Genomic DNA, 12,807 nt, shown 5'->3' with positions numbered 1-12,807 from the left:
GGATGTTTCCTATAGTGGGGGAGTCTAGGACCAGAGGACACGGATAGAGTGGATGTGGAGAGGATGTTTCCTGTAGTGGGGGAGTCTAGGACCAGAGGACACAGATAGAGTGGACGTGGAGAGGATGTTTCCTATAGTCAGGGAGTCTAGGTCCAGAGGACACAGATAGAGTGGATGTGGAGAGGATGTTTCCTATAGTGGGGGAGTCTAGGACCAGAGGACACAGATAGAGTGGATGTGGAGAGGATGTTTCCTATAATGAGGGAGTCTAGGACCAGAGGACACAGATAGAGTGGATGTGGAGAGGATGTTTCCTATAGTGGGGGAGTCTAGGTCCAGAGGACACAGATAGAGTGGATGTGGAGAAGATGTTTCCTATAGTGGGGGAGTCTAGGACCAGAGGACACGGCCTCAGAATAGAGGGACGTCCCTTTAGAACAGAGAAGAGGAGGGATTTCTTTACCAGAGGATGGTGAAACTGGAATTCATTGCCACAGGCAGCTGTGGAGGCCGAGTCACTGGATATATTGAAAGCGGAGATTGATAGGTTCTTCTTTAGTAACAGCGCCAGAGGTTACTGGGAGAAGATAAGGTAATGGGGCTGAGAGGGATAATAAATCAACCATAATGGAATGGTGGAGAAGACACGATGGGCCCAATTCTGCTCTTATGTCTTAAATGTCCCTAATGTAACTGCCTCTACCACCACCTCTGGCAGGCATTCCGTGCACTAACCACTCTTTTTTTTAAAAATCATATACCTTTGACAACCCCCTTATACTTTCCTCCAAAACCTTAAAATTATGTCCTCTTGTGTAAATGTTGTGAAAGGTAACATGCAGTCTGCGATTTGCATTCTGGGAAGACTCAGTTGAACCCTGAAGGTTTTTAATCCGAGGTTCTTTTGGAAGTCAGGAGGGAGGCACAAAACCTGGTGCTTCACAATCGCTTTATTAAGCGTTAATAGAACAAAGAAAATTGAGAAACGGGCAGTGATAGATGTCTTGTAAGTGAAGGGACAGAGATGGTCAGCTCTTCTTGTACTCCATCGATAAGAGGCATTCCATTCAAATTCGCAGATAAGAGTCAACCAACGGATAGCCCCTATTCAAATAACTCAGCACCTGAGAAGCTTCCAGAGCTTTCCAGAACATTACAAAGAACTGCAACTGCTTGGGGACATGCTGAACAACTGCATGTACAGACTGTGACCACTAGGGGGCACACTGAACAAATGCATACACACACTGAGCAGCTGCTTATACACACTGTGACCACAAGGAGGCATACTGAACAACTGCATTTTTAATCCCTCTCAACCAGACTGCTACTTTCTCTCCGTAACCTTTGTTGCCCTTACTAATCTAGGGCCTATCAACCTCCGCTATAATTATACCCAGTGACTTGACCTCCGCAGCCACCTGCGACAATGGATTTTGATCAGCGGTCTGAAGTGTGAGAAGACGTAGGTCACTCAGGTTCACCAAATGAGTACATAAGGCACCGATTCGTAGCAGTTTTGTTGATTTGAGCAGTGGCCAACCAGCAATCGGGATTGTCCGGCAAGGAAGGGACAAGCGGGAGCGGTCTTTGTTGGAGCAGGCAGTGTTAGAGTGGGAATTTTGAGGCTTTACCTCCTCGGCTTCAGTGAGGGAAGGCGAAAAGGCTGTAGGTAGATTCTTTACCCTAGTATATTTATTGTTTTCCTTTGTTCAGTTGGAACAGTAGAAATGCCAGGCAGGATAGTTGAAAACGCAAACAACAGGAATTCTGCAGACGCTGGAAATTCAAGCCACACACATCAAAGTGCTGGTGAACGCAGCAGGCCAGGCAGCATCTCTAGGAAGAGGTGCAGTCGATGTTTCAGGCCGAGACCCTTCGTCAGGATAGTTGAAAGCTCCTCTTGCGGGATGTGGGAAGACAGGGAGACTTTCAGTCACTCTGACGACTACAACTGTGAGAAGTGCATCCAGCTGCAGCTTCTAACAATCCACGTCAAGGAGCTGGGGTTGGAACTGCAGGAACTCTGCACGATATCCTAGAGGGAAGGTTTGCTAGTGTTGCACGGGTGGGGGGGGGGGTGCGGTTAAACTAGAGTGCCAGACCAGATGTAGAGAGGTTGTGGAGACAGATATTGGTAAGATAAAGTCAGGAATCAAAAGGTTGAGCCGACAGTCCACGGGATTTAGAGGAACAAATCTGTAGAGAGGTCGCAGACTGTTGCAAAAAACACAAGGTGATTTTAATTTTCCACATATTGACTGGGACTCCCATTCAAGGACTAGATGGGATAGAGCTCGTCAACTAGGTTCAGGAAATTTTCCTTCATCAGCATGTAGAAATCCCAACGAGAGACTGTGCAATACTGGATCTCCTCTTTGGGAATGAGACAGGGCAGGTGACAGAAGTTTGTGTAAAGGGAACATTTTGCATCTAATGATCACAATGCCATTAGTTTCAAAGTAAATATGCAAAGAGATAAGTGTGGTCCACAGGATAAAGGGCAATTTTGATGGTATCAGAAAGGATCTGGCAAACGTGGATTGGGACGAGCTGTTTTCTGCCAAAGGTGTGCTTGGTAAGTGGGAAGATATAAAATTTTGAGAATGCAAAGCTTGTATGTGCCTGTCTGGATAAAAAAACCAAGGATAACAGGTTTAGGGAACCTCGGTTTTTGAGGGCTATCGAGGCCCTGGTTAAGAAAAGAGAAAATAGGCAGACAGGAACAAATTAGGGACTTGGGGAGTACAAGAAATGCTAGAGAACACTTAAAGAAATCAGAGAGCTGAAAGAAGGCATGCTGTGAGGCAAAGCAACAGCGAGGTCATAGTCCCTATACAGGTTACAGAAGAGGAAGTGTTTGCTGTTTTGAGGCCAAATAAGGTGGATGAATCCCCAGGGCCTGACAAGGTGTACCCTCGAACCCTGTGGGAGGCCAGTGCAGAAATTGCTGGGGCCCTGGCAGAGATATTTAAATCATCCTTAGCGACAGGAGAGGTACCAGAGGATTGGAAGATAGTTCATGTTGTTCCACTGTTCAACAAATGCTCTAAAAATAAATCAGGAAATTATAGGCTGGTGAGCCTGACAGAGAACGTAGTAGATGGTTGCCTCTCTGACTGGAGGCCTGTGACTAGTGGAGTGCCACAGGGATCGGTGCTGGGTCCGTTGTTGTTTGTCACCTATAGCAATGATCTGGATAATAATGTGGTTCACTGGGCCAGCAGATTTTTGGATGACACCAAGATTGGGGGTGTAGTGGACAGCAGAGAAGATTATCAGAGCTTGTAGTGAGATCTGGACTGGCTGGGAAAAATGGCAGATGGAACTTAACGCAGATAAGTGTGAGGTGTTGCACTTCAGTAGGACCAACCAGGGTAGGTCTTACACAGTGAACAGTCAGGCAGTGCGGTAGAACAAAGATATCTAGGAAGAAACGTCCATAATTCATTGAAAGTGGCGTCACTGGTTGGTAGGGTCATAAAGAAAGCTCTTGGCACATTGGCCTTCATAAATCAAAATAGTGAGTACAGGAGATGGGATGTTATGTTGAAGTTGTATAAGATGAGTGAGGTCTAATTTGGAGTATTGTGCGCAGTTTTGGCCACCTACCTACAGGAAAGATGTAAAGAAGATGAAAAGAATACAGAGAAAATTTACAAGGATGTTGCTGGGTCTGGAGGACCTGAGTTATAAGGAAAGATTAAATAGGTTAGGACTTTATTTCTCGGCATGTGGAAGATTTGGGGGAGATTTGAAACAAAATTATGAGAGGTGTGGGCTGGGTAAATTCAAGCAGGCTTTTTCCACTGCAACCAGGGTGAAAGGTGAAAGTTTAAGAGGGAACATGAGGGGAAACTTCTTCACTGAGAGGGTGGTGAGAGTGTGGATCAAGCTGACAGCACAAGTGGTGGATGTGAGCTTGATTTCAACGTTGAAGAGAAGTTTGGATAGGTACATGGATGGGAGGGGTATGGTCGATGGGAGTAGGCAGTCTAAATGGTTTGGCATGGACTAGATGGGCCAAAGGGCCTTTTTCTGTGCTGTATGACTTCTCTATAACTCTTAATTTCCACAAATCCCTGGCTAAGGAAATTCCTCCTCATCTCTGTTCTAAAGGGACGACCTTCTGTCCTCTCCACGTCCACTCTATCCAGGCCTTTCAATATTCGATAGGTTTCCATGCAATCTCCCCTCATTCTTCTAGACCCCAGCAAGTACAGGCCCAGAGCTGTCAAACACTCCTCATATGTTAACTCTTTCATTCCCGGGGTCATTCTCGTGACCCACCTCTGAACCCTCTCCAATGCCAGCACATCTTTTTTTCGCTAAGGGGCCCAAAACTACTCGCAATTCTCCCAAGTTTGGTCTGACAAGTGCACCTGAGTTCAAGAACCGTGAGGTAATGCTGCAGCTCCATAAAACCCTGGTTGTAGACCACACTTGGAGTATTGTGTTCAGTTCCGGTCGCCTCCAGTCGGAAGGATGTGGAGGCTTTATAGAGGGTTGCAGAGGAGATTTACCAGGATGCTGCCTGGATTGGAGAACATGTCTAACTGGGTTAGAGAGCATGTCTAGCTGGATTAAAGAGGAAAGGTTGAGCAGCTTGGGGCTTTTCTCTTTGGATGAGAAATGAGTTGATAGAGGTGTGCAAGATGATGAGAGGCATAGATCGAGATGATTGACATTTTCCCAGCTTGGAAGTGGTTAATACAAGTGGCGTAATATTGAGGAGATTGGAGGGAGAGGGGAATATAAGAGGTAGATTTTGGCACAGAGCGTGGTGGGTGGGTGTAACATCTTGCCAAGGATGGTGATAGAGGCAGATACATTAAGGGTATTTAAGAAAGTCACGTGGATGATAGAAAAAAAGGGAGGCCCGTGTAGTAGAGACGTGGCCGGCTGGTGGCGTAGTGGCATCAGAGCCGGACTTCGGAGTGAAGGCTCCCGAGTTCGAACCCAGCCGGCGCCCCTGGCGCGCTTTCCATCTGTGCTGGGTTGAGCGTTGAGGAAGCAACTCGACCTCGTTAAAAAAGAAATTGTCTGCTACAGAAACATCAACAGCAAAAAGCTGATGGCCTTATGCTCCCTCGTGGGTTTAAAGGGAATTTCTTCTTCTATGTAGGAGAGACGGGTTAGACTGATGTTGGAGTAGGTTGAAAGGTCGGTACAAACATTGTGGGCTGAAGGGCCTGTACTGCGCCGAGCAGTATAACTTACAGCAGCAGTGGTAGAGCGAAAAGTCGAGTTGAGTACAATGTCCTCCCAAAAGGTAGTTCTGTTCATGGGAGACACCAGTGCACACGGGCAACTTGTTCTTTCTGAATTTCTCAGCCCCGGACTGAGAGTCCGGGGCCAAGGACTGGCGGCTGCCGGGCAGCCTGTCGTGTGTGTTGGGAGGGTGGGAAAGGGGGCTTTCCTTTGCCGCTGTTGTCTTGTTCCACTGAGCTGCTGTTTGTGTTCTGTCGGACAGCTTGGGCTTGGGCTTGGGCATGGGCATGGGCATGCCACGTGGGCGCCGGAATGTGTGGGTGACATTTGTGGGCTGACCCACCTCACACACACACACACACACACACACACACACACACACACACACACACACACACACACACACATCCTCTTCTGTGTGGTGTGTGTCAGTTGACGCAAGCGACACATTTACAGTATGTATTGATATAAAATCAATCAATTTATACATTTATAGACCCAACGCATAACAAACAGGCCTACTTAACCCTTGGCCTAATCACAAGACAGTTTACAATGACTAACTGATGATAGACAATAGGTGCAGGAGCAGGCCTTTCAGCCCTTCGAGCCAGCACCACCGTTCACTGTGATCATGGCTGATCATCCACAATCAGAACCCTTTTCCTGCCTTCTCCCCATATCCCTTCACTCCACTATCTTTAAGAGCTCTATCTAACTCCTTTTTGAAAGAATCCAGAGAATTGGCCTCCACTGCCTTCTGAGGCAGAGCATTCCACAGAACCACAGCCCTCTGTGTGACCTACTAACCGGTGCGTCTTTGGACTGTGGGAGGAAACCAGAGCACCCGGAGGAAACCCACACAATTCACGGGGAGAATGTACAGACTCCTTACAGGTGGCGTCGGGAATTGAACTCTGAACCCCGCCCGCGAGCTGGAATAACATCGCGCTGACCACTACGCTACCGTGGCGCCCCGCACGTGATTTATTTTAAAAATCTGCATCTGAAATTAACTTCAGTTGTGATCATTTGCCCTCTTCAACCGATATTAATACAGATGCTTTGTGAGGAAGCTTTGGGTCTGGTCGTGTACATCAAGCTTGAGGCACAATTCAAGCAAAGAAAAGTATCAGGGTTATTATCACTGACCCATGTCGTGAGATTTGTTGTTTTGCAGCAGCACAGTGGAAGACATAAAAAAAAATTACAAAGTCACAATAAGCAAAATGCATAAAATAAAAATTTTAAGGGCTGAAGAAGGAATCTTGTCATGAAAATTGTAGCAGTACAGGGCATCACATTAATAATTAAAACAACAGGTCTTCCTACAGATGCTGCCTGGCCTGCTGCATTCACCAGCAACTTTTATGTGTGTCACATTAATAATTAATGTAAGTTACGATAATGAGTGTCGAAAAATAAATAACGAGTCCAGAAAGAGAGCAAAATATGGAGGTTGTGTTCATGGGTTCATGGGCCATTCAGAAATCTGTTGGCGGAGCGGAAGAAGCTGTTCCTAAAGCATTGAGTGTCCGTTTTCTCTTCAGGGCTCGACATGTTGACAGTGGCTCTTCTGTACGTTGCTGTCGCCCTTCCTGTCAGCTCGAACCAGTCTGGCCATTCTCCTCTGACCTCTCTCATTAACAAGGTGTTTTCACCCACAGAACTGCCGCTCACTGGCTGTTTCTTTTTGCTCTTCGCACCATTCTCTATAAGCTCCACAGCAGGGGCTCCCAACCTCTCTTATGCCGTGGACCCCCTTCAATTAACCGAGGGGTCCGTAGACCCCAGATCGGGAATGCCGGCTGGAGAAACTGTTGTCCCAGGAGATCAGCAGCTTCTGAGATACCCAAACCACCCCATCTGGCACCAACGGTCAGAGCCACTCAGGTCACATTTCCTCCCCCATTCTGATATTTGATCTGAACATCAACTGAACCTCTTGACCGTGTCAGCATGCTTTTATGCATTGAGTTGCTGCCACGTGATTGGCTGGTTAGATATTTGCATTGACGAGCGGGTGTACCCGATCAGTCGGTGTGTACGTACTCATTTAATTCCTCCTTAAATGATGCTAGCAGTTAACTTCCTTCTTCGTAGTGCCTTATTTCGTTTTCAACAGCCCCAGCGTTCCCCTTCTGCAGTCTCTGCGCCCAGTCTTTCATCATCATCCTCCCCCCATAGTCTCACTAACTGGTTCCTCAGCTCTCCTTATTGCCACATCAGAGCCATCAACATTTCTCAACAGTGATAAATTTCTCCAGCTTGCTCCACTAAAGCAGGTTCACAGTTGCGCACAGCCGCCATTGCGTAATCCAGTCGCGCGGAGCTGTGAATGTCACCCCGTATAAACGGCGTAGACTCTGTCCACATATCCTTTTTCACTGGGAGAGCAGCCAGCATAATTACGGACAACTCCCACCTCCCATCTATGGAGAGGTGTGAGCGATTGATGTCTTGGGCCGAGACCCAAGGAAAGTAAAAGGGGGAGGGCAGAAGTAGGTTCTTCAGAGGAGAGGGGCATCTCTGAACGCACATCGCGTCGAACGGGCTATGTCAGCAGAAGACCTCACCGGTTTCCTGCCCCTGTACCTAATAAAGAGGCCACTGGGTGTACTCTGCCAGAATTTAGAAGGTTTTAGATTTAGTTTTTGAGATGCTGACACCAAAAGTTTATTGAGCTGGAATTTCCATGGTTCCTGGCAGCAATTCCATGCGGTTACTCTGTGGTCTTGGGAGTACGGGTGTCTGGATGAATGATTCATTATCCCGCTCTAAATTGTGCATGTTTCTGTCCTTAGTTCCCTCGGCGGCTCGGACCGATTCACAAGAATCCTCAAGCACATCCTGACTCAAAGAAGGTGAGCAGACCATCATCCCCCCCCCAACCACCACCGCCCCGGTACCCCCTGCGCGCCCCCCCACCGCCCCAGTGTAAGGATTGGGAGTCTCTCTCACCGTCCACTGCCCTGATGAGGCCACTCTCAAGTTGGAGGAGCAACACCTTATATTCCACCTGGGTAGCCTCCAACCCGATGGCATGAACATCGATTTCTCTAACTTCCTGTACTTTTTCCTGCTCCCCATTCCCTCTACTTGCATTCCATAAGACCATAAGGTATAGGAGCAGAATTCGGCCATTTGGCCCATCGAACCTGCTCTGCCATTTCATCATGGCTGATCCAATTTCCCTCTCAGTCCCAATCTCCTGCCTTCTCCCCGTATCCCTTTGTGCCCCGACCAACCAAGAATCTATCAACCTCTGCCTTAAATATACATAAAGACTTGGCCTCCACAGTTGCCTTTGGCAACAAATTCCACAGATTCACGAGCCTCTTGCTAAAGAAATTCCTCCTCATCTCCACTCTAAGAGGACAACCTTCTATTCTGAGGCTGTGTCCACTGGTCCTTAGATTCTTCCACCATAAGAAACATCCTCTCCACATCCACTCTATCAAAGCCTTTCACCATTCGATAGGTTTCGATGAGGTCACCCTCATTTTTCTGAATTCTAGTGAGTACAGGCCCAGAGCCATCAAACGCTCTTCATATGACAAGCCGTTCAATCCTGGAATCATTTTTGTGAACTTCCTTTGAACCCTCTCCAGTTTGACCACATCCTTTCTAAGATAAGGGGCCCAAACCTGCTCACGATACTCCAAGTGAGGCCTCACCAGTGTTTTATAAAGTCTCAATATTACATCGTTGTTTTTATATTCTAGTCCTCTTGAAATGAATGCTAACATTGCATTTGCCTTCCTCACCACAGACTCAACCTGCAAATTAACCTTTAGGGAATCCTGCACAAGGACTCCCCAAGTCCCTTTGCACATCAGATTTTTGTATTTTCCTCTCCATTTAGAAAATAGTCAACCCTTTTATTTCTTCTACCAAAGTCCATGACCATACACTTCCCAACACTGTATTTCATCTGCCATTTCTTTGCCCATTTTCCTAATTTGAGTCCTTCTGTCGCCTCTACTTCCTCAAAACAACCTTCCTCTCCACCTGACTTCATATCGTCTTCGAACTTTGCAACAGTGCCATTAATTGTATTATCCAAATCATCGACATGTAATGTAAAAAGAATCAGTCCCAGCACTGACCCCTGTGTAACATCGCTAGTCACTGGCAGCCAGCCAGAAAAGGCTCCCTTTATTCCCACTCTCTGCCTCCTGCCAATCAGCCACTGCTTTATCCATGCTAGAATCTTTCCTGTAATACTGTGGTCTCGTAGCTTGTTAAGCAGCCTAGCGTGCGGCACCTTCTGAAAATCCAAGTACACAACATCAACCGATTCTCCTTTGTCTAACCTGCTTGTTACTTTTTCAAAGAATTCGAACGGATTTGTCGGGCAAGATTTTCCCCTGAGGAAACCATGCTGACTTCAGCCTATTTTATCACTCTGACTTCCCTCTTGCCTCGTCTCCTGACCTGCTTATACACCGCACCTCCCCGGTGCCCTTTCTCCCACGGTCTACTCTCCACTCCTCCCAACATCTCCCAGCTTCTTACTTCATCTCCCTTCGACTATCTTCACTCAGAGGGTGGCGAGAGTTGTGGAACGAGCTGCCAGCACAAGTGGTGGATGTGTGCTCGATGTCAACGTTTAAGAGGAGTTTGGATAGATACATGGATGGGAGGGGTATGGAGAGGTGTGGTCCCGGTGCAGGTAAATGGGAGTAGGCAGTTTAAAGGGTTTAGCATGGACTAGATGGGCCGAAGGGCCTGTTTTGTGCTGTACTTTTCTTTGACCCTATGACCTGTCAGTTTCCACTCCTCCCTTTCCCACAGCTTCTCAGTCTGGCTTCTTCCCCTTTGCTCTCCAGTCCTGACGAAGGGTCTCGGCCCAAAACATTGACTGCTTCCCCACCCCACCCCTCCCTCGTAGATGCAGCCTGGCCTTCAGAGTCCCTCCAGGGTTTCTGTGTGTGTTCCCTCTTCCCTTGGATGCCAACATCCAGGCTGTGAGTGGGTTCCTGCTCCTACTTCCCCGTCACCACCCTCGTGCCGACCGCCCCCCCCCCCCCACAGCAAATTAATTTTATTAGTTACACTTGCTGTGATGGAGGAGGTGGGTCTGTCGTTGCCGATTAACTGGATTCTAGAAACTCACACTCGTCCCTTGGCCACCTGTTACTTTCGAAACGAACAGCCGGCCCCTGCCAACACTCTGTTCTGAAGTCCAGACAGGGGGACGCCATTTTGCCTTTCACCTTTCACCCTTAACCTACGACCTCTTATTGATATCTTTCCCATAGTATGGACAATACAGTTTTAACTTCTTTTGCTTTACCAAGCTTTGAAAGCAGCTTTGTTTCCTCTGGAGAGGCAAAGGCTGAGGGGAGATCTGATAGAGGTTTACAAGATCATGAGAGGCAGAGACAGAGTGGACAGGGAGTATCTGCTTCCCAGGGTTGAAATGTCTAACACCAGAGGGCATGCATTGAAGATGAGAGGGCAGAGGTTCAAAGGAGGTGTGGGGCTAAGTTTTTTTTTACACAGAGAGTGGTGGGTGACTGGAATGTGCTGCCTGGTGGTGGGAGATGAAAATACATCAGGGACTCGTAAGAGATGTTTAGGTAGGCTTGTGAATGTGAGGAAAATGGTAGGATGTGGACATTGTGTAGGCAGAAGAAAAATAGTTTAGTCATTTGATTGGTCCAGCATAACATTGTGGGCCGAAGGGCCTGTTCCTGTGCCGTTCTATTTTCTAAATTGAGTTAAACAAAAGTCACTGAGAAACTATTACACTGAACCTTCCTGTTTCAAGGACTCTGTGGTTTGATGTTTTTGCTGTTTGCGCAATTTGTTGTTTTTTCTCCTCCACATTGGGTGTTTGGCGTTTTCTCTGAGCGGGTTCCATGGTGTTTCTTTGTTTCGTGGCTGTCTGTGGGAAGACAAACCTCGGGGTTGTGCACTGTATACATACTCTGATAATAAATGTACTTTGAACTTGCCGACTGTCTGTTTCTCCACCTCCCGCAGCTACTACCCTCTCTACCCACCTGCGGAGGACATGACCATAGACTACGAGAACTTCCAGATGCACGCACTGCTCCCTGTCACTCCCGATATTTTGATCGTTCCCTCCGAGCTGCGCTACTTCGTCAAGGTGAGCACGGCTGCCGGGTAGGCCAAGACTGTCACCGGACAGGTAAACGTTCAGTCCGTTGCCTTGGACATCACCGGAGTGAAACCAGTGGGCTGGGCGCTGGTGTTTATGCGTCAACAAACAGAATCAGGTTTATTGCCATTGGCATTTTTGAACGCGGGATTCTGTAGCTGCTGGAAATCCAGAGTAACACGCACAAAACGCTGGAGGAACTCAGCAGGTCGGGCGGCATCTGTGGAGGGGAATAAACAGTCGGATTTTCAGGCCAAGACCCTTCATTGGGGTTGGAAAGGAAGGGAGAAGCAGTTGGAATGAGGGGAGGGGATGGAGATAATAGACAATAGACTATAGGTGCAGGAGTAGGCCATTCAGCCCTTCGAGCCAGCACCGCCATTCACTGTGATCATGGCTGATCATCCACAATCAGTACCCCGTTCCTGCCTTCTCCCCATATCCCTTCACTCCACTATCTTTAAGAGCTCTATCCAACTCTTTCTTGAAAGCATCCAGAGAATTGGCCTCCACTGCCTTCTGGGGCAGAGCATTCCATATATCCACCACTCTCTGGGTGAAAAAGTTTTTCCTCAACTCTGTTCTAAATGGCCTACCCCTTATTCTCAAATTGTGGCCTCTGGTTCTGGACTCCCCCAACATTGGGAACATGTTTCCTGCCTCTAGCATGTCCAATCCCTTAATAATCTTATATGTTTCAATCAGATCCCCTCTCATCCTTCTAAATTCCAGTGTATACAAGCCCAGTTGCTCCAATCTTTCAACATATGACAGTCCCGCCATCCCGGGAATTAACCTCGTGAACCTACACTGCACTCCCTCCATAGCAAGATAGGTGAGACGGGGAGGGGGATGAAGTGAGAAGCTGTGAGGTGAAAAAGGTAAAGGACTGAAGAAGAAAGAATCTTCTTGTCATGAAATTTATTGTTTTACAGGAGTACAGAGCAAGATAATAAATCTCTATAAATGACAATAAGGAATGTAGAAAAAATAAATCACTAGAGCAAAAAGAGAGCAAAATACTGAGGTAGATGAATCATTCAGAAACCTGCTGGTGGCAGGGGAGGGAGAGCTTCCTAAAATGTTCAGTGTGTGTCTTCAGACTGCAGCTCCTCCCTAGCGGTAGTCGTGAGAGGAGGGCATGGCCTGGACGATGGATGATGCTTTCTTGTGGCAGCTCTTCGTGTAAACGTGCTCACTGGTGTTGAGGGCTTTGTCTGCGATGGACTGGGCTGTGACCATCACTTTCAGTGGACTTTCCCCGTTCCTGGGTGTTGGTGTTTCCCTACCAGGCCGTGATACAGCCAGTCAGGATACTCTCCACTGTGTTATAGAAGTTTGCCAGAGTTTTTGGTGGCGTGCTGAATCTACACAAACTCCTAAGAACAAGGCATTGGTAAGGCCAAATTTGGAGTATTCTGTACAGTTCTGGTCACCGAATTATAGGAAAGATGGCAACAAAATTG

The 12,807-nt window shown here is 47.5% G+C and overlaps 2 protein-coding genes across 3 annotated transcripts in view; one reads left to right on the top strand and one right to left on the bottom strand.

Annotated features, from left to right (window-relative positions):
• Nucleotides 1–12,807, bottom strand: part of rnaseh2c (ribonuclease H2, subunit C) — a 515,876-nt gene that overhangs the window by 292,030 nt on the left and 211,039 nt on the right. The gene's annotated exons all lie outside the window — the stretch shown is intronic.
• The window catches only part of pola2 (polymerase (DNA directed), alpha 2), an 82,417-nt gene that overhangs the window by 66,494 nt on the left and 3,116 nt on the right, over nt 1–12,807 (top strand). For both annotated transcript variants that reach the window (XM_072246050.1, XM_072246049.1), the window contains exons 16-17: nt 8,016–8,075; nt 11,203–11,329. In XM_072246050.1, the coding sequence (XP_072102151.1) occupies nt 8,016–8,075; nt 11,203–11,329 (187 nt within the window). The remainder of the gene's footprint in view (nt 1–8,015; nt 8,076–11,202; nt 11,330–12,807) is intronic.

This window comes from Mobula birostris, chromosome 28 (assembly GCF_030028105.1).
Source record: "Mobula birostris isolate sMobBir1 chromosome 28, sMobBir1.hap1, whole genome shotgun sequence".
Taxonomy (NCBI): domain Eukaryota; kingdom Metazoa; phylum Chordata; class Chondrichthyes; order Myliobatiformes; family Myliobatidae; genus Mobula; species Mobula birostris.
This window is presented reverse-complemented; position numbering and strand designations above follow the sequence as displayed.